The following is a 21,641-nucleotide window of genomic DNA, read 5'->3' on the forward strand; positions in this document are numbered from 1 at the left end:
TGTTTTTCTCTAGGATTTGCACGCCGCCACAGTGAACCCAGACCCCAGTTTAAAAGAGTTTGAAGGAGCAACACTACGCTACGCTTCTTTGAAACTCAGGTAAGATGTCGAAGGGTCTGCGTCAGGCGTGGCCCTGTGCCACTGGAGTGCGGTAGGATTCTAAGTCCCGTGTCCTGTTTTTCTTTCTAGAAACCCTCCACATGCTGATGATGACGACTCTGGTAGCATCAACAGTGACCCAGAGGCCAAGGTGGGTAAGAAATGTGATTTCAACGCCCAGCTTGGATTCTGGCCTCAAAGGAATGAATGTGTGATTGCTTCAAAATGTTAAGCCTTTTTAAAATATAAAGAACAATCGTCTTGGGGGGGAGGGACAATAGCAATTACTGACTTTGGATCACGACCCAGTTCGTATAAATCATCGAGTTATAGTTGAAGAGATTTTCATAACGTCCGCATTCTGCCTGTGTCTTAACTATATCAGCTCTTTGTCCAATGTCACATGTCAAGATTATTTTCAAATGGGTGGGCTTCAGAAGCCCTGAACTATAATCCCAGGTTCTGTCTTGTAGAGCAATGGGAGGGAGGTTGAACAGGTGAGGTTCAAGACCCCTCATGCCCACCTCCGAGGCCAGAGCAGCCTCACACCTGTGTGAGGGGCACCTGCTTTGCCTTCCCTGTCATAAACACAGGTTCGGTGCAAAGGTTTCATAAGGGAACGTGAGGGTAGACTTGTCTCCCTTTGCTTCGACTTTTACTGGGGTACCCACAAAGCCAGCTTTGTGGGCACATGGGCAGAACACTTGCTGGTACTCAGCCCTCATGACATGGGAATTTGGGTTGGTTAGGCCCAACCCCAATGCCAAATCTGGAACCACAAGTTGACCAGGTTCTTGTCTCACACTCCTGACGAATTAGAGACATGGACACAGGGAAGGGATAGTAAAGCAGAGAGTTAATTGAAGGAGAGGGAAGGGAAAAGGAAAACAAAGCTCCCAAGAAGGAAGGGGTCCTGAAATGGGTTGCCGCCAGGTGTTTTGGGTCTTGGGTTTACATCCCAGCTGGGAGAGACCCGTGCATGCGTTTTCTGGTGACAGAGGACCTGTGTCCCATAGGTTATGCTGTATCTTAGAGTGGTCTCATAGTATTGCAACTGTCCATCATGGTGACTGATTTGGTAACTTGTCTGTTCAAAGACTTTTGCTTTTGCTTTGGAAAAGTCATTATTTCTGTTAATTTGGGGGGGTCTGGTGCTATGAATCTTGGAACTTATTCCTCACCATGCCGCATTCTGGTCTTTGCGATAAAACCTTTACATTATCTTTGTGCTCCATGCTATGTCAGTGGGCTTCTCAACTTTTATATAATTAAGTCCTATAGCAAGGGGCCATAAATTTGTTTTTTTTAAAGACTTATTTATTTCATTTTATTTATCATCATCCTTATTATTATTCGTTTGCTAAAGGGCATGCATGCTCACCAGAGAGAGACAGAGAGAGAGAGAAAGTGAGAAAATAAGCCACTAGGTCTGGGACTCAAAGCATGGTCAGTCATGTGGGAGTCCAGCACCTTAACCACCACACCACCTGCCAGCTCCGGGGCCATAAATTCTTAAGAAATCAGACTTACATGACTAAAGGCAAAGAAGTCTGGCGTCTGGGAGAGAAAATTAACAAGAGGAAAAAATTTATTAAGAAAAAGCTACACAGCACAGTGGCTCTCTTCTTGGGGGTCCCTGTCCTGTCTACCTACAAATGGGGTCTAACTCCTTTCTCACCACGATGGAACACTCTCCCGTCCTCTTGAGCACCTCCTCTCTCTTCCCCTCCCCTCCTTGCACCATGTGTCAGGGGAAAGAAGAATCTTTCTAGATCCTTTCTATTTGTTCGGAATCCCAAAGCAGATCTGCATGACGAATACAATAGCAGTTTTCCTGAGCAGTAGTTAAGTGGGAACACGATGCAGGTTCCAAACCTTGACTCCTTTATCTGGAACTACCTTATTGCTGGTAAGTTCTGTAAGACTCTCAGGGCTGCCAGTGAAATCTCTACTGCTCCTGGGCAACTCGGCTTCGTTCTGAGCACAGCCTGCTAGCTAAGATCATGGCCACTCTAGAGCCAGCGGGATTCTGACCAAGTCCTCGGGCTGCTGCTAACATGCTGGTCTTTAAAGTTAAGTTTTATGCCAAGGAATGGAGAGAGAGAAACAGGAAGGTGGGCTGTGAATAATTTGCTTTGGGAACCAGCAGTTAGCGTAATGGCTATGTCGCTGGACTCCCACGTAGTCGACCGCGGTTCGTGTCCCGGACCCGGTGGCTTAAAACTCATGCCGGGCACATGTGCGTGCGTGCACAAGATCCCGAGAGGAGAATGGAGGAGAAGGGATTGCAGCGTGACCATCCCCCCTGGGGGGGTGATTTCTCGCTTTCTGTCTCTATGTCTCTCTCTGTCTGTCTGGCGAGCGCACGCACCCTACAGTGAAAATCTCTCCAAAAAAAAAAAAAAATTTGCTTTGCTACCAGGTGTTTTACAAGGTCTGTAGGCAAAGACCGGGGAGGAGGGACAAGCATTGGCAGCTCTGTCCCCCCTACTGAGGGCTGGGCAGTGATATCTGTGAAGCCAGAGTGTGAGGTTGACAGGAGTGGGTGAGGAGGGTAGTGCGTGAAATCAAGATAGAATTGGTAACAGGAATAGACGACTAGGTAAATTATACCCAAGCCAGTGGGTTGGGCTTTCTCTTTTTCGCTCACTGCACATCGTAATGCTTACAGAATTCCGTATCTGTCAGCTTTCTATATTGCTAGTGTGTCTGTTCCAACACCTGGTATGAATTTGTGTTAATAAGGAGGCACAACTTTGCTCTCCATTGCTAAAGCTGTGCTAAGTTCCAAACAAAAAAAGGCCTTATTGTATTATTTATTTCTATCCTACTTTGTTCCATGAGAGGTCCGAGAAGGTTTATGTTCTAGACAGACAGAGAGAGACAGAGAGACAGAAAGCGAGAAATCACCCCCTGGCGGGGAAGGCCACGCCACAATTCCTTCTCCTCCATTCCCCTCTCAGGATCTTGGGCATGCACGCACACGTGCCCAGCGTTAGTTTAAGTCACCAGGTCTGGGACTCGAACCGTGGTCAACTACATGGGAGTTCAGTGACATGGCCATTACGCTAACTGCTGGTCCCTGTTTTTTTATAATTTTTAAAGAAGTTGGTGAGTGTAGACTTAGCTACAGTGAAGCCACTTTGCAGGAGCTCCCCTCCCCCAGCAAGGTTCCTGCCCGTTTAATACCACCAGGGCCTAGAGCCAGCATCCCTGAAGACAGCTGGCAAGACTAGGTTTTCGGGGCCTGTGCTCCTCTGCAGGCATAAGTCACTTACAATCGAAAAGCCTTTTTACATTCTTTCTGTCTGAGTGTGCTCCGCCCAAAATAAGCAGAAACTATCCTTTCTTTAAAAAGTAATATTTAATTTCATGTACTATGGAATTCTAAATATAATCTGTGAGGCATGAGTACCATGAAAGTTATTATAGGAAATGTCTCCTTTACTCCCAAAATGAAACTTACACATGCTGAAAAAATAAAAATCCTTCTTAGACAACTAGGATGTGGGCACTTCCAGATCCTGTCCAGCCACTTCGAATCTGTACACCTGCTAACCAGTTGTTCAGCGAGACCGAGGAACCACACAGCAAGAAGGGACCACACAGGTGTGCACACGCGTGTGCACACGGTCCCCAAAGAGCAGGCTATTTTTATAACAGAGTGTGCTTTTCCAGCCTCCCAAGTCTGGTACACAGTCATAGTTTTCTGTAGTTGAAGGTAATATGTGTGTGTGTATGTATAATCCTAAGCTCTTTTAACTTTTTCAAAAAATATTTTAATTAGTGTATTTAAACCATTACTTCTTCACGAACTTTTCTCTTCTTATAAAAGAATTATTTTATTTAACTTTATTTATTTACTTATTTTTCATTTGACCAGAGAGGAACAGAGTGAGAGAGAGAGAGAAAGTGGGAAAGCAAGCTGCCAGGCCTGGGACTTGAACCACAGTCAGCCATGTGGGAGTTCAGCACCCTTAACCAGCATACCACCTGCCGGCCCCTAATTAATCAATTTTTAATTTGCTATAGGGCATGTGTGCTCACCAGAGAGAGACAGACGTTGGGTGAGGGGAATAAGAAATCACCCCCAGGGGTGATGGCCACTCTGCAGTCCCTTCTCTTCCATTCTCGTCTTGGGATTTGGGGCACACACACACACACCCCCACACACACAGCATGTTTCCCAACCCTCCAGGTCTGGGACTCGAACCACCCAGCTGGACATGTGGGATCCAGTGCCTTAACCTCCCTGCCACCTGCTGCCGCACCTCTTTTTTATTCTCATTTTTCTGTGTATTTTCAGTAAAATTCTTATTTTGGAAAAACATTAGATATATTAAAAAGTTACAAAGATTGTATGGAATTCTGGTATCCCCTTTGCCCAATTTTTTCTGATTTATATATTTTATACAGCCAGGACAGTTTTGACAAAACGAAGACACGCACGTTGGTCCGTGGCCCAGCCATGAGGCCAGTGGCAGGGCGGCAGCACTGCCATGCAGGGAGCCCCTTAGAAGACCGAGGTTCGGTTCAAGGTTGACCTCTCCACAGTGAGCCCTGGAGACCTGCTGTGACTGTAGCTGTCCGGGAAATGGGGGATCATGGCAGGAGACTCTGCTGAGACCCTTCCTCCTCCTCTCTGTCTCTGTCAGGAAAGAAATAAACATAAAGAAAAAAGAAACCTTTAAAATAAAGGAAATTAACAATGATCTAAGACTATTAACTAAACACTTTATTTTGGGGGCCAGCATATGGCATAGCGGTTACCTCGTTGGACTCCCACATGGCTGACCACGGTTCGAGTCTCGGACATAGAGGCTTTAAACTCTACCATCCCCCCTTGGGGAGTGATTTCTCACTTTCCCTCTCACCGTGTCTGTCTGTCTGTCTCTCTCCCTAGTGAGCACATGCACCCTAAGGCAAAAACCTCTTTAAAAAAACAAACAAACAAACAAAAAAACACCTTATTATGACTTTATGAGTTTGTTCTTTTCTTTTTTTGAGAGATTTTTGCTATAGGGAGAGAGAGGGACAGGAAGGAAGAAATCACCCCTCCCCCAGGGGGAATGCCACACCACCATCCCTTCTCTTCTGTCCTCGGGATCTGGGGCACACACGCACATGTGCCCAGAAGGAGTTTTAAGCCACCAGGTCTGGGACACGAACTATAGTCGCCTGTGTGGGAGTCCAGCGACGTAACCATTATGCTATCTGCTGGTCCCCCATCTGTTTTCCTAAGATCTCTTTTCTGTTCTGGGATTTGCTCCAGCACACACATTGTATGAAATCCCTATGCATTTTTAAAGTCGTAGCTCTCTACTCCTGTAACTTTAAATGCTTTCGTTTCTTTCTTTGTCTTTGTCTTTTTTTTTTCTTCTTCTTTTTTACTCCTGGGTGCATGCACTTGCCACAGAGAGACAGAGATAGAGAAAGCGAAAAATCACCCCTGCCCCATCGGGCCACACCACGATCCCTTCTCCTCCAGTCACCTCTGGATTTGGGTCACACATGCCCATGTGCTCAGTGTGATTTTCAAGCCTCCATGTCCGGAACTCACACCACGCGGTCAACCACGTGGGATCTAGCACCTTAACCTCCATGCTACCTCCTGGCTTTAATTATTCCGTTTTTGTCTACTTTGTGTCCCTTTCCCATGTGAAAATGTTGTTAAATTTTCTATAGGTTCAAACCTCCCATAGAGAATTGCTATGAGTACCTGCTCTGTCAGGAAGGAAGCTCCCCCATGCCCCCATGGCCAGGTAGCTTGCACTCCTAAATTCCCATTAATAGACAAGGTCTTTTCTCCACCCCGCTCTCCCGCCGGGGCTCATCCTTCTTTAAGACAGGTTGAGCATCCGTAAATCCACAATCTGAAATCTCAGATGCTCCAGAATCTGGAACTTTCTGAGCTCCAACATAATACGGCAAGTGGAAGATTCCACACTTGACCTCAGCAGAAGGCCACAGTCAGATTGCTGCAGGACAGAAATGCCGTGGAAAATCACCTTCCCGGGGTAGAAGGGCTGTGTGAAGCAGAGAGCAATTTCATGTTTAGACTTGAGTCTCCTCTCTAAGATATTTCATTGTGCATGGGCAAATATTTCAAAATCTGGGGGGGAAATAATGTAAAAATCCGAATTACTATTTCCAAGCATTTCAAATAAACAATGCTCAGTATTGAACCAGTATCTTAGGATCCTAATTTAGCCCTTTTCCCATGGCACATGGCAAACCCAATGCTTCACTAACACTAAAATGAAAACTGGTTACAATCAAGTGGTAGAAAACTTAATGCTCTGAAAAATACATGCTAGCTCTGGAGTTCTTCCGGATCCTTTGTGTTAACGCCGCTGACTTCTGGAAAGGAGACGTCCTGCCACCTGGTGGACTATGTTGGAATCGCACCTTTAAAGAACTCCCTGCCCAGCCTGTGGCATGGTGGCATGATGGTTAGAACAGCTCCACCCCACGGGGCTCCCAGACCCGGAGTCTTGAATAACACACTGGGCACACGTGTGTGTGTATGCCCAAACTCCCGACAGGAGAATGGAGGAGATGGGACTGCAGCATGGTCATCCCCTCTTGGGAGTGGAGTGGGGTTGCTTTCTCCTTCTCTCTCCCCCCCTCTCTCTGGTGAGTGTACACACCCCATGGCAAATGAAAAGAAGAAGAAATTGGCAACGTTTCATTTGGAATCATCACATTACTTATAGCCGGAAGTGACAGTAGGATGATCGGATGGGCCTCCTTTATGGATGAAAAAAGTGAGTCCTAGGCTTATAGAGCCAGTGAGAGAGCTGGCGTTCCAGCGAGGTCCGAGCCTCTGTCTTACTGTGGAACGGAGCATTTTCAGGATTTCTGTGAGGAGAGGTTTTCTCTTTTTTTTTGGAGAGGTTTTTGCTATAGGGCACGTGCGCTCGCCAGACAGGGAGAGACAGAGAGACAGAAAGCGAGAAATCACCTCCCAGGGGGGGATGGCCACACCTCAATCCCTTCTCCTTCATTCTCCTCTCGGGATCTTGGGCACACACGCACATGCGCCCGGCATGAGTTTAAGCTATCGGGTCTGGGACTCGAACCACGGTCAACTACGTAGGAGTCCAGCGACATAGCCATTACGCTAACTACTGGTCCCAAGGAGAGGTTTTAGAACTGTGTTTAGGACATTGCTTTTTGAAATACAATAAAGGAGGAGCCCGATAGATGGTGTGGTGATTGAGGCAGCTGGATCCTACCTGGCCAACTGCATGGTTCAAGTCCCAGGCCTGGCAGCTTGAAAAACACCCTCGACCGTGTGCATGTATTTCCAAATTCCCTTGAGGAGAGTGGAAGAGAAGCTGCTATGGCGTGGCCGTCCTCCTTGGAGGGTGATTTCTCACTTCTCTGCCTCTGTCTCTATCTCTCTGTGCTGACCGCATGCACCCCATAGCAAAAAAGAAAGAAAGAAAAGAGAAGAAAGCTACAGTAAAGGAGATGGGTAAGGCAGATCGGGTGATCTTCAGCTCCTCACCTGTGAAACGAATGTGTCACCATCCTCAGAGAAGTCGCTTCTGTTCTGAGAAACTTCAAGGTTCTAAATGAAACATGGCAGTCCTGCTCCGTGGCGTCTGGAGATGAAATAGTTCAGTGTGATCTGTATTCGAATCTGAGAGAGAGAGCGCTCTGGACCAGGGCCGTGGAGCGGGGCTCACTCCCTCCCCTCCACACTCCTTGTCTGTGCCCCGTGCTTGGCTAGGCAAGTTTTCCCATGTTACAGACAAGAACAGGTTCAATGCTGTGTTTTATCACAGAGCTAGCAACTGGTGGGACTGGGACTTGAACTCAGATGCCTGTGGCTCCAAAGCCCGAGAACATGCTGGGCTCCTGTTCCCAGTTACTGTCTTCCTGGGCTTTCAGATCACTGACCGCGTGGGTCTTTGGGGTTGTTCGAGTTCAGGATAGGGAGGAAACTGACATGTGGCCCCGTGCTTTCTGTTGCTTTGCAGACTGTGCGGTGGGCAGGTTCTGATCGGGTTGTTTCCGGACAGGGTAGGAATTGCAGTCCCAGGCCGCTCTCGGCCAGGGCTGATGCTGTGGGGCCTTCAGACAGCATCGAGAAGCACCTCCACGAGATTTCAAACCTGATCACAATGACGCACCCTCTCCTGGCAGGAAAGGAGACGCTGTTTTTTGCACGGCGTCTTCTGGTTCTGTTATGGCCACTCGCACCCAGACCTCGGCTGCTCTGGCCAAGGATTTGTTTGCTGCCAGGACTGGGTTCTGCGAAGCTTTGCCTGTCTCCTCGCTCTTCTGTGCCAGCTTGCCCCAGACGGAGAGAAGGAGGGGGGGGGCAATGTTGCAGATCAGTCCGCTCGTAGGTTTGACAGGGGGACTTCCGGAATGAACGGTGACCGAACATGCCATCCTGATGTCACGTGTGAGCTTCAGCCACCTGTGCCCTCTCCTGGTTCCTATTGGTCTGGGCGTTGGTGATGTAATTGTACACACAGCTGCCAACTGGATCAGTACCAACAGCCAGCCAGGAAGGGGCGTGGGAGTGTAAGTCTTCATTCAGATTTATTCCCGATCCGTGTAGCAAATTCATTACCGTTACTTAGCGTTTATTTATTTGTTTCTTAGGGTTTTGCCATAGGGCCCATGGACTTATGGAGGAGAGAGAGAGAGAGGAAAAGTGAGAAATCACCCCCCAGGGGGGACGGTTGCAGCACAATCCCTTCTCCTCCATTCTCCTCCCGGGATTCTGGGCGTGCACACACCCCCCAGTGTGATTTTCACACCGCTGGGTCCAGGATTTGAACCGCATTTGGCTATGTAGGAGTCCAGCACCTTAACCACTATGCCACCTGCCGTCCCCAACATTTGGATGGAATTTTAGAGATGCATGCCGTTCTTATCATTGATTTTTATTCATGTGGTACACGGTTTTCTTTTTAAAAAATAATCCCATTGTTTCTGAGAAGTTGGGTTTGATTTGTGTTTTTCAGTCATGGACTTAGTCAAAAGCAGGTATTGAAGACTTCACACCAAGGGAGCATTCATGCTGTGTGTGTGGTGTGATGGTTAAGAGCATGGACTCAGGATCCAGATTGCCTAGGTTCAAAGCCAGGCTCTGCTGCTTCTTAGCTGGACCATCTTAGGCAAATCACTTAGCCTCTGTGCCTCCATTTCTCTGTCTGTGAATGAGGGTGTAATAGCACCTGCCTGGGACCAGCAGTTGGCGTAATGGCTATGTCACTGGACTCCCAAGTAGTCGATTGCAGTTTGAGTCCCGGACCCAGTGGCTTAAACTCACACCGGGCGCATGTGCTTGCGTGCCCAAGATCCCGAGAGGAGAATGGAGGAGAAGGGATTGTGGCGTGGCCATCCCCCCGGAGGCAGTCACCTCTGGATTTGGGTCACACATGCCCATGTGCTCAGTGTGATTTTCAAGCCTCCATGTCCGGAACTCACACCACGCGGTCAACCACGTGGGATCTAGCACCTTAACCTCCATGCTACCTCCTGGCTTTAATTATTCCGTTTTTGTCTACTTTGTGTCCCTTTCCCATGTGAAAATGTTGTTAAATTTTCTATAGGTTCAAACCTCCCATAGAGAATTGCTATGAGTACCTGCTCTGTCAGGAAGGAAGCTCCCCCATGCCCCCATGGCCAGGTAGCTTGCACTCCTAAATTCCCATTAATAGACAAGGTCTTTTCTCCACCCCGCTCTCCCGCCGGGGCTCATCCTTCTTTAAGACAGGTTGAGCATCCGTAAATCCACAATCTGAAATCTCAGATGCTCCAGAATCTGGAACTTTCTGAGCTCCAACATAATACGGCAAGTGGAAGATTCCACACTTGACCTCAGCAGAAGGCCACAGTCAGATTGCTGCAGGACAGAAATGCCGTGGAAAATCACCTTCCCGGGGTAGAAGGGCTGTGTGAAGCAGAGAGCAATTTCATGTTTAGACTTGAGTCTCCTCTCTAAGATATTTCATTGTGCATGGGCAAATATTTCAAAATCTGGGGGGGAAATAATGTAAAAATCCGAATTACTATTTCCAAGCATTTCAAATAAACAATGCTCAGTATTGAACCAGTATCTTAGGATCCTAATTTAGCCCTTTTCCCATGGCACATGGCAAACCCAATGCTTCACTAACACTAAAATGAAAACTGGTTACAATCAAGTGGTAGAAAACTTAATGCTCTGAAAAATACATGCTAGCTCTGGAGTTCTTCCGGATCCTTTGTGTTAACGCCGCTGACTTCTGGAAAGGAGACGTCCTGCCACCTGGTGGACTATGTTGGAATCGCACCTTTAAAGAACTCCCTGCCCAGCCTGTGGCATGGTGGCATGATGGTTAGAACAGCTCCACCCCACGGGGCTCCCAGACCCGGAGTCTTGAATAACACACTGGGCACACGTGTGTGTGTATGCCCAAACTCCCGACAGGAGAATGGAGGAGATGGGACTGCAGCATGGTCATCCCCTCTTGGGAGTGGAGTGGGGTTGCTTTCTCCTTCTCTCTCCCCCCCTCTCTCTGGTGAGTGTACACACCCCATGGCAAATGAAAAGAAGAAGAAATTGGCAACGTTTCATTTGGAATCATCACATTACTTATAGCCGGAAGTGACAGTAGGATGATCGGATGGGCCTCCTTTATGGATGAAAAAAGTGAGTCCTAGGCTTATAGAGCCAGTGAGAGAGCTGGCGTTCCAGCGAGGTCCGAGCCTCTGTCTTACTGTGGAACGGAGCATTTTCAGGATTTCTGTGAGGAGAGGTTTTCTCTTTTTTTTTGGAGAGGTTTTTGCTATAGGGCACGTGCGCTCGCCAGACAGGGAGAGACAGAGAGACAGAAAGCGAGAAATCACCTCCCAGGGGGGGATGGCCACACCTCAATCCCTTCTCCTTCATTCTCCTCTCGGGATCTTGGGCACACACGCACATGCGCCCGGCATGAGTTTAAGCTATCGGGTCTGGGACTCGAACCACGGTCAACTACGTAGGAGTCCAGCGACATAGCCATTACGCTAACTACTGGTCCCAAGGAGAGGTTTTAGAACTGTGTTTAGGACATTGCTTTTTGAAATACAATAAAGGAGGAGCCCGATAGATGGTGTGGTGATTGAGGCAGCTGGATCCTACCTGGCCAACTGCATGGTTCAAGTCCCAGGCCTGGCAGCTTGAAAAACACCCTCGACCGTGTGCATGTATTTCCAAATTCCCTTGAGGAGAGTGGAAGAGAAGCTGCTATGGCGTGGCCGTCCTCCTTGGAGGGTGATTTCTCACTTCTCTGCCTCTGTCTCTATCTCTCTGTGCTGACCGCATGCACCCCATAGCAAAAAAGAAAGAAAGAAAAGAGAAGAAAGCTACAGTAAAGGAGATGGGTAAGGCAGATCGGGTGATCTTCAGCTCCTCACCTGTGAAACGAATGTGTCACCATCCTCAGAGAAGTCGCTTCTGTTCTGAGAAACTTCAAGGTTCTAAATGAAACATGGCAGTCCTGCTCCGTGGCGTCTGGAGATGAAATAGTTCAGTGTGATCTGTATTCGAATCTGAGAGAGAGAGCGCTCTGGACCAGGGCCGTGGAGCGGGGCTCACTCCCTCCCCTCCACACTCCTTGTCTGTGCCCCGTGCTTGGCTAGGCAAGTTTTCCCATGTTACAGACAAGAACAGGTTCAATGCTGTGTTTTATCACAGAGCTAGCAACTGGTGGGACTGGGACTTGAACTCAGATGCCTGTGGCTCCAAAGCCCGAGAACATGCTGGGCTCCTGTTCCCAGTTACTGTCTTCCTGGGCTTTCAGATCACTGACCGCGTGGGTCTTTGGGGTTGTTCGAGTTCAGGATAGGGAGGAAACTGACATGTGGCCCCGTGCTTTCTGTTGCTTTGCAGACTGTGCGGTGGGCAGGTTCTGATCGGGTTGTTTCCGGACAGGGTAGGAATTGCAGTCCCAGGCCGCTCTCGGCCAGGGCTGATGCTGTGGGGCCTTCAGACAGCATCGAGAAGCACCTCCACGAGATTTCAAACCTGATCACAATGACGCACCCTCTCCTGGCAGGAAAGGAGACGCTGTTTTTTGCACGGCGTCTTCTGGTTCTGTTATGGCCACTCGCACCCAGACCTCGGCTGCTCTGGCCAAGGATTTGTTTGCTGCCAGGACTGGGTTCTGCGAAGCTTTGCCTGTCTCCTCGCTCTTCTGTGCCAGCTTGCCCCAGACGGAGAGAAGGAGGGGGGGGGCAATGTTGCAGATCAGTCCGCTCGTAGGTTTGACAGGGGGACTTCCGGAATGAACGGTGACCGAACATGCCATCCTGATGTCACGTGTGAGCTTCAGCCACCTGTGCCCTCTCCTGGTTCCTATTGGTCTGGGCGTTGGTGATGTAATTGTACACACAGCTGCCAACTGGATCAGTACCAACAGCCAGCCAGGAAGGGGCGTGGGAGTGTAAGTCTTCATTCAGATTTATTCCCGATCCGTGTAGCAAATTCATTACCGTTACTTAGCGTTTATTTATTTGTTTCTTAGGGTTTTGCCATAGGGCCCATGGACTTATGGAGGAGAGAGAGAGAGAGAGGAAAAGTGAGAAATCACCCCCCAGGGGGGACGGTTGCAGCACAATCCCTTCTCCTCCATTCTCCTCCCGGGATTCTGGGCGTGCACACACCCCCCAGTGTGATTTTCACACCGCTGGGTCCAGGATTTGAACCGCATTTGGCTATGTAGGAGTCCAGCACCTTAACCACTATGCCACCTGCCGTCCCCAACATTTGGATGGAATTTTAGAGATGCATGCCGTTCTTATCATTGATTTTTATTCATGTGGTACACGGTTTTCTTTTTAAAAAATAATCCCATTGTTTCTGAGAAGTTGGGTTTGATTTGTGTTTTTCAGTCATGGACTTAGTCAAAAGCAGGTATTGAAGACTTCACACCAAGGGAGCATTCATGCTGTGTGTGTGGTGTGATGGTTAAGAGCATGGACTCAGGATCCAGATTGCCTAGGTTCAAAGCCAGGCTCTGCTGCTTCTTAGCTGGACCATCTTAGGCAAATCACTTAGCCTCTGTGCCTCCATTTCTCTGTCTGTGAATGAGGGTGTAATAGCACCTGCCTGGGACCAGCAGTTGGCGTAATGGCTATGTCACTGGACTCCCAAGTAGTCGATTGCAGTTTGAGTCCCGGACCCAGTGGCTTAAACTCACACCGGGCGCATGTGCTTGCGTGCCCAAGATCCCGAGAGGAGAATGGAGGAGAAGGGATTGTGGCGTGGCCATCCCCCCGGTGGGTGACTTCTTGTTATCTATCTCTCTGTCTCTCTCTTTCTGGTGAACGCACACGCCCTATAGCAAAAACCTCTCCAAAAAAATAAATAAATAAAACAGCACCTGCCTTGCTTGGCTATCATGATCATCAAACTGATCTATTATAAATATAAGCTGTATATATGGCGAATTCTTGAAACAGTCCCTAGCACACAACAAGCGTTCTCTATGGAGTAGTCATTATTTCTGCCCCTACCGCAAGCAGGACTAGACAGGGCTCCCAGCTTCAACGTGACCAAGCATAGGCCGTGTCCCTGGCAGAGCGAGGCTCCCTTTCCCTTTCCAACTTCGGGTCCCCAGAGTGAGCGTTCGAGCCCTGCATTCCGGAGAGGGCTGTGTCATTACCCAGCTACCGGGAGCTGCTCTCTTGGCAGGAGGATGCCTGGAAATGTTCATTAAAAAGGCACCTCTCTCTCTTCTGAAGAAAGGAGGCAGGAACGGGTGAGGTGATGGGCAGCAGGGTCGCCACCCCGAGTGCTGGGGAGCAGGTGTGCAGGCCTGGCTCATGGGGTCCTGGCAGAGAATTCTGGGTCATGCCTGGTCACAGGACCGAGCAGCCCTGGGCTGGTGTGGCAGCCTGGCATTCACTGAGCTGGGCTGGGTTTCCTAGGAAGTCCCGCTAGTGCAGCCGGGTGGCCGGAGGTGGCACCCCAAGCCCACCTGGAATGGAGCCAGGGTCTCAGGTCATGTCCCCGCAGGCTTGTTGGCCAGGAGCTTCGTGCCAGATATTGGGATGTGGACAGCAATAGAAGCATTTCCTGTCTATCGTCAATCAGTAATAGTAATAAAGAGAGGATGTTTCTTCCTATGGTACCATTAGAATAATTCAGGTCCTGGGGCCAGCAGGTGGCTAAGGTGCTGGACTCCCCCATGTGATAGACTGTGGTTCGAGTCCTAGACCTGCTGGCTCGAAACTCATGCTAGGCACATGTGTGCACATGCTCCAAGAGGAGAATGGAGGAGAAGGGATTGTGGTGTGGCCATCCCCTCGGGCATGATTTCTTACTTTCTATCTCTCCAGGAAGTACACGCATCCTATAGCAAAAATCTCTCCTAAAAAACAACAATAAGAGTATTTCAGATGCTGATCTCATTCTAGCTAAGCCAAGCATTCCCTCACTCCTGAGATTCCTACTTAAAATCTCATCTCAGAGGCCAGCAGATGTCATAGCGATTAGGTTGCTGGACTCCCACAGGATCAACCGCGGTTCGAGTTCTGGCCCTGGTGGTTTGAAACTCACGCTGAACACATACTCGTGCATGCCTAAGATCCCAGGAGGAGAAGGGGTCTGGTGTGACCATCCCTCCGTGGGGTGATTTCTCACTTTCTCTCTTACTGTCTCTGTCTCTCTCTGGCGAGCACACACTCCCTAAGGCAAAAAAAAAAAAAACTCTTGAAAAAAATCTCATCACAATGGGAGACCCTTTCGCTAAACCACCAAGATCAGTCCCTGTGTTTCTGCTCTTCTTCCGACTCTTGTGCTTACGAGGACATTGTTTTCGGAGTCTCTGACCTGACACCGAGAATGACAGCTCTCGTCAATTACCTGCCACGGATTCATCTGTTCATTGCGTCTGCCATTTATTTATTTCACAGCTAGCATGTGCACGGAGGCGTGAGATCAGACCGAGGAGAGTAACACATTCAAGTCATGCAGCGGGAAAATGATATTGAAGAATGATAGTCGCAGGGCTATGGAAATTCAAGAAGGAAGAGCTAGCTTGTAGCTGTACGCGGAACTTCACTTGCTTCCTGTTAAGGCAGCCTTTAAGATCAGTTCTGCAGGAGGCAGCAGGTGATATGATGATTAAGTTGCTGGACTCCCACGTGGCTGACCAGGGTTCAAGCCCCAGACCTGGCAGCTTACAAATCATGCCAGGTGTGTGTGCGTACATGTCCAAAATCACAAATCATGCCAAGTGTGTGTGCGTACATGTCCAAAATCCCAGGAGGAGAATAGAGAAGGGACGGTAGCATGGCCATGCCCGTTGAGGAGTGATTTTTTTTTTTTTTCACTTTCCCACTCATATTCTCTCTCTCTGTCTCTCTCCAGCAAGTACACATGCCCTGGGGTGGGGAGGGAGAAAAAAAAAAAGACTTGCTTCTCCGAATGCGATGTGCCTGCCTTTTGGCACCAACCACATGGCCAGGGGTCTGTTTGAACAGCAGCTGGCCCTGGTCCCCAGCAAAGCTAGAAAATTGGCCCTTGGAAATGACACATGGGACGTAGAGAAGAGCACGTGATTTCCAGAAAGCTCTTTTCCTAGAAGCCCCGTGTTTCTGGAATTGTGAGTTTCCATGACGTGTATAACAAACCTAGAGGCGTTTGTAGAAAGTGCTCAGTTTGGGAGCCAGCAGGGAGCATTGTGATTAGGTGCTGGACAGCCACATGGCTGACCACGGTTCCAGTCCTCAACCCAGCAGATTGAAAATCACTCCGGGCACATGTGTGTGCATGCCCGAAATCCTGAGAGGAGAGTGGAGGAGAAGGGGTTGCCGCATGGCCATCCCCCCGGGGGTTATTTTCTCATTTTCTCTTTCCTTGTCTCTCTCTAGTGAGTATACCTGCCTATGACCAAAAAAAAAAAAACTTGAAAAAAGAAAGTGCTCAGTTTTTTTTTCTCTTCTCTCAGTTTGACAGGCCAGTGTCCCTTAGTAGACAGAGCAAAATACTGGGTCGTCAGGAAGGTCGTGACATGTTTTTGTGTATGAAAATATGTCATGCATTCTCCAAGAACCCAAGGCTGTATTAGACTCACCTGTCTGGCTCCATTTTTCCTTGTTTGTCACATTTCCCTGGAGGTCCAGAGACTGTGGCATGAGTGGACACCCAGTGTAGACCGTCACTGGGCACGGGTGGAGGCCGTCTGGAAAGGACGCTGACATTTCTCCAGACTCAGCTATGGGCTGGACACTGGGCCTGCCATCTGGGACTCGGGGCGCCCCTCAGGGGATGAGACACTCTCCTTCCCCTGTACGATGAGAGAATTTGGATTCAAAGACCCCGAGCCACGTCCTAAACTCGCAGCTCTATTATGTGGAGAGACTGGGATTCGAAACAAGGAAGGCAGATTTGAAGCCCGTGCCCTTCCCGATGGGGGCAGGGGATGCTGTGGCTGTCATCGCTGAGCGTGTGGTGTAGACACCGAGTGGTCCGGGCCTTCCTTGGTCAGCTTGGCCTTCTGCCTGGGTCCCTCTGCCGGTCCTGGAAGTGGCGCTGGCCGACGCTTGCACGGGCCACCCCGAGCCCCACCCTGCTCCGATCTGCTCCCCCGGAGCACTGCGTGGCGATGTCACTGTTAGTTGCGGGGGCGGTTAAGGCCCACAGTGTGAGTCAGTGCCTCTCAGTGCCGCAGCACGTAAGTGGCATGGCTGAGACTTGAACTCAGATGTATACATTTTAATTTCCAGAAGGTCATGAGCTGCCCAGAGAGATAGAGAGACACAGAGAGGGGGAGAGAGGCAGGACGCTCCGGAGGGGCGTGGTCACGCCATAACCACCTCCTCCATTTCTCCATCCCGTTGGGGTTTGAAGCACACACACCTGGCATGTTGTTCAAGACACCGGGGCTGGGAGCTGACCCAGAGCTGGCAACGTGGGGCCCAGGTCAGCCCCAAGACCCAGCTTTAACCACTGGGCTGTCCGCCCTCCAAGTGCAGTCAGCCTTCACGCTCTTCACTCTGTCCTCTGACTCCCTGTGGGTTGTCAGGGCGGAAGTTCCACACTGTAAGGGCGGATTCACAGGCGGATGTACAGCTGTGTTAAAGGTCGAGAGACCAGCAAGGTAGTGTAATGGTTACGCTGCTGGACTCCCACGTAGTCAACTGCAGTTCGAGTCCCGGACCCAGCACCTTAAAAACAACTCACACCAGGCATGTGTGAGTGCATACCCAAAATCCCGAGAGAAGAATGGAGGAGAAGGGATTGTGGCATGGCCATCCCCCCCCCGGGGGGTGATTTCTCGCTTTCTGTCTCTCTGGTGAGTGCACGTGCCTTATAGCAAAAAAACTCAAAAAAAAAAAATCCTGCCTCCATGGTTCCCAGAGGTCCTACCAGTCCGGGTGAGTCAGAGTTCAGCTGCTCTGTGGTCACAGCCACCTGGGGGCAGTGTGGGTCTAGCCCAGCCCCAGGTAAGTGCCCTCTCTAAGACCTTCCCCGTCTCTGAGCCTGGGAGCGACTATTTTCCCAGTTGGAGTCTGGCAGTATGTCATAAGCAATGTAAGCTAAGCTAAATAGCATGTATTTCTTTTTTGTGAGTTTAGGAAAAAATTCAAATGGGAAATGTCTGGTAATTCTCCAGTTATTCATGAACGTGCAGGTAGCACTTGCTTATGGAAGGAGCGTGGGAAGTTTAACCTCCCTGCGAGCGGAGACAGGGAGGATGGGTCAGATGCACGTCCTGTTTCTTACCGAGACTGGATGTCTGTGGCCCCAAGACAAAGTGAGCCTTAAACCATTATTATTACTTCTTTCCTTTTATTAATTTATTATTATTATTCAATTTGATGAGAGAGAGAGAGAGAAAGAGAAAGAAAGCAAGCTGCCAGGTCTGGGTCTCGAACCGTGGTCGGCCATGTAGGAGGCCAGTGCCCCAACCACCACACCACCTGCTGGCCCGTAAACCAGGTACTTGACTGGCTGTATTGTGTGTGTGTGTGTGTGTGTGTGTGTGTGTACACATTTTTCCGTCCTTGCATATATGTGCACATGCACGTGTGTGTGTGTGTGATTTTTCCGTCCTCGTAGAACCAACCCCCTCATTTCCCTTTTTGTCCAGCACCCATGGGCTCAGACTCCCCTTAGTGACTCTGCAGGAACAGGGAGACCCCTGAGCTTGAGGACAGGCCCTTCCTCCCCTCTGCTCCTGGTGAAAGCCCAGTTTGCCCTCAGCCTCCAGTCCTGGTTGAAAAGCTTAGGGCTTTGGTCACCAGGAGTTTAAACTACCTTCTAAAAACAGGACCAGAAACGCTTGCTCCAAGGTCTCGTGTAAAGAGGAACGGAAACCCAGCCGGCCCTGGACTGGAACGTGTGATGTTCGCAGACTCCCGGCTGCTTCCTGCGTTTTAGGACTGACTGGTTTTAGGAATGACAAGGGCTGTCCAAAGGGGGTCTCGCAGCTGAGGCCGGCCTGCTGCCGTTAGCAACGTCACCGGAGTCTTACCGTCCAAGAGAGAGGCTGGTGATAAATAATGAAGCACCTCGAAATGTTTCCCCCCAAAGTTTTTCATTAATTTAGTAAGTTTACACTGGGGGAAAACTAATGCAAAAGGCCGAGGGGTTCCCCAGTGAGGTACAAGCACGCAGAGTCGCTTTAGGTGCAAACCACCCTCCCGGTCCTTCAGGCTTCCTCGTGGACCACTTTCTATTTAACTTCTTTTCTTTCTTTCTTTCTTTCTTTCTTTCTTTCTTTCTTTCTTTCTTTCTTTCTTTCTTTCTTTCTTTCTTTTAGTTTGGCCAGAGAGGGACAGTGAGAGAGAGAAAGAAGGAAAGTGAGAAAGCAAGTCACCAGGTTCAGGACTCAAACCGCGGCTGGCCATGTGGGAGTCCAGCACCTTCACCACCATGCCACTTGCCGGCACCCCCTCGGTCTGTAGTGCCAAGCGAGGCCAGCAGGGCTCAGTAACCGTATTTGCCGGGGTGTCGACGGGCTAGTTGGAGTGGGCTCCTTTCCCTGGGTGAAGCTGTGTGGAATCAGGAGAATGTTTTTGGAAGCACCCGGGCACAGCTCGCTCTTAGTTAGTGAAGACGGTCTAGGCGTTGGCACGGGGTAAAATGATGGGAGGGTGTCATTTTGTACCCAAAGACCTCCCTGAGTACGTCGGGTATGTGTGCCCCTGATCCAGGGGGGCTGGGACTGGGCTGGACGAGTGGCAAGCCTCTGTCAGGGGTGCCTGTGCTTGCTTGCTCTCGTTCATGAAAAAAAAGTAAACTTTAAAAAATATGTATATATATGAAATAAGTGAAGATACGAAAAGGAATAGTTCCTCCTTTATGTGCCAAAGCGTGAACTGCCACCATCTCCTTAAAGATGTAAAGACTTGAGGCTGGCTCTGTGGTCTGGTGGTTGAGGTGCTGGATCCCACATGGACAACTGCATGGTTCCAGTCCTGGACCCAGCAGTTTGAAAAACACACTAGGCATGCATGCCTAAAATCCTGAAAGGAGGGTAGGTGGAGGGGAAGGGATTGCAGCACGACCATTCTACATGAGGGGTGCTTTCTCTTCTCCCTCTCTCTGGTGAGTGCGTGTACTCTCTAGCAAAACAACAACAAAAACAAAAACATGTAAAGACTCTTCCCAAAGTAATTTGGAAAATGGGATATCAGAGGTTGCATTTCACATCCAAAATCATAATCTATTTTTTTATTTTATTGAGACAGAGATTGTTGGGACCACCAGATGGTGTAATGGCTATGTCGCTGGACTCCCATGTAGTCCACCACGGTTCGAGTCCCGGACCTGGTGGCTTAAACTCACGCCGGGTGCGTGTGCATGCGTGCCCAAGATCCTGAGAGGAAAACGAATTACGGCGTGGCCATCCCCCCTAAGGGGTGATTTCTCGCTTTCTATCTCTCTGTCTCTCTCTTTCTGGTGAACGCACGCACCCTATAGCAAAAACCTCTCCAAAAATAAATAAATAAAAGTAACAGATTGCTATAGGCCACATATGCTCTCCAGAGTGACAAAGAGAGACAGAAAGTGAGAAATAAGCCCCCAGGTGGGATGGCCACACTGCAGTCCCTTCTCCTCCATTCTCTTCTTGGGATTTTCAGCATGCACACACACGTTCCCGGTGTGTTTCAAGCCGCGGGATCTGGTACTTGAATCCCGGTCGACTACGTGGGAGTCCCATGCCTTAACCACTACGCCCCCAGCTGGTCCCATCAGAATCATAATCTGGATGCAGAGGAAACAGAGATGTTGCCCTAGCCATCTCTGTTAAACCGCGTGCCCACACGGGAGGGTTAACTGACCACCCTGCTTTTAACACTGCCCGGGGGCCAGGGATAAAGAGCCTCCATCCCCTCGGCAGACGAGTCCCCATTTTAATATCTCTTTTCCTTAAGCTCACCATTTCTTCCCTCCAGATTCTCCGTGTAATTTCAAACCCTCTCCCTCTTGCTTGACACCGTGTAGACGGACGAATTTTAGTTGACATTCTCCCACACTCAGAGACTTTAAGATGCCTTTTTCCTCTGCGTCTAAGGAAATCCATCTCAACTCCCTCTACCTTTGTACTTACAATTCTCAGGACTCTAGGTGTTTGTATTCTCTTTGGTCATTTTTCTTGGGATATTCCGAATGTTCTTATCAGAAGGAAAAAATTAATGAAAAGCTGCTACTACGTGCTGGTTACGTGCTCGGCATGTGGGTATTGGGGATATGAAAATTTACACGTGGGCCCCGACCTCAAGGGGTTGGAGGGGGCATGGGGGGGTCGTAGAGAGACTTTCATGCTAGGACTCGAAATTTGGGTCAGTCACCTCCCCCTGGTGGGCCTCATCCATGAGACAGAGGGCAAGAAGGCTTTGAGTTCGTCTCTGAAACAAGATTCGGAGGCTCTCTGGGGTCCGACGTTCGCTCACGGGGAGCACAGCATGAAAAGGCCATCTAATAAATGTCTGCAGTGCAGTGGAGGGCCCGAGAGTGGGGAGAGTTTGGGAACGAGGCTTCTTCACAAACTCTGGTCAGCACTCTAGGGTGAGGTCTCAGACCACTAGATGCGCCATGAGTCTGCACCAGAGACAGGCTGCCAGCTGTCCCACGGGTGACCGCAGTGGCCCCTCTCTGTTTAAGAGCTCTGGCCTCTGGGGGCCTGGCGTGGCCCGCAGTGCTGCAGCCAGAGCATGGCCCGGTGCCCGTTGGCCAGCGCGGAGTGCTCCCCTTCCTCTGGTCCTGCCCCACCAGGCCGACCCTGTCTGCCTTCTGTCTAACATCCCTTGGGCATGACCCGCCACTGCTGCTTCCTTGGTCACCTTCGCCGGCTCTGTGCGGGATGGCACCTGCAGCCACTTCCCCTAGCATTTGGGGAGCTCCTTGCTCTTGACGGTCCCTGGGCCCCTCCTCCTCCTTCCTGTGTGGTCACCAGGATTGTCAGCCATGCCTGCACTGAGAACCGGTCCCGGTTTCCCTAAGGTCCCTGTGCCCACCTTGTCCACATCCACACAGTGCAGAGCCTGTTACCCCTGGAGCGAGAGGCAGCCACGCCGTGGTGCATAGGCTGCGGGTG

General features: G+C 49.8%; 1 protein-coding gene across 6 annotated transcripts in view; it reads left to right on the forward strand.

Annotated features, from left to right (window-relative positions):
- The window catches only part of APBB2 (amyloid beta precursor protein binding family B member 2), a 329,153-nt gene that overhangs the window by 209,605 nt on the left and 97,907 nt on the right, over positions 1-21,641 (forward strand). For all 6 annotated transcript variants that reach the window (XM_006169204.3, XM_006169203.3, XM_006169208.3 and 3 more), the window contains 2 exons: positions 14-99; positions 190-250. In XM_006169204.3, coding sequence (XP_006169266.1) covers positions 14-99; positions 190-250 — 147 coding nt within the window. The remainder of the gene's footprint in view (positions 1-13; positions 100-189; positions 251-21,641) is intronic.

The sequence above is a fragment of the Tupaia chinensis genome, unplaced genomic scaffold, assembly GCF_000334495.1.
Source record: "Tupaia chinensis unplaced genomic scaffold, TupChi_1.0 Scaffold146907_1, whole genome shotgun sequence".
Lineage (NCBI taxonomy): Eukaryota > Metazoa > Chordata > Mammalia > Scandentia > Tupaiidae > Tupaia > Tupaia belangeri.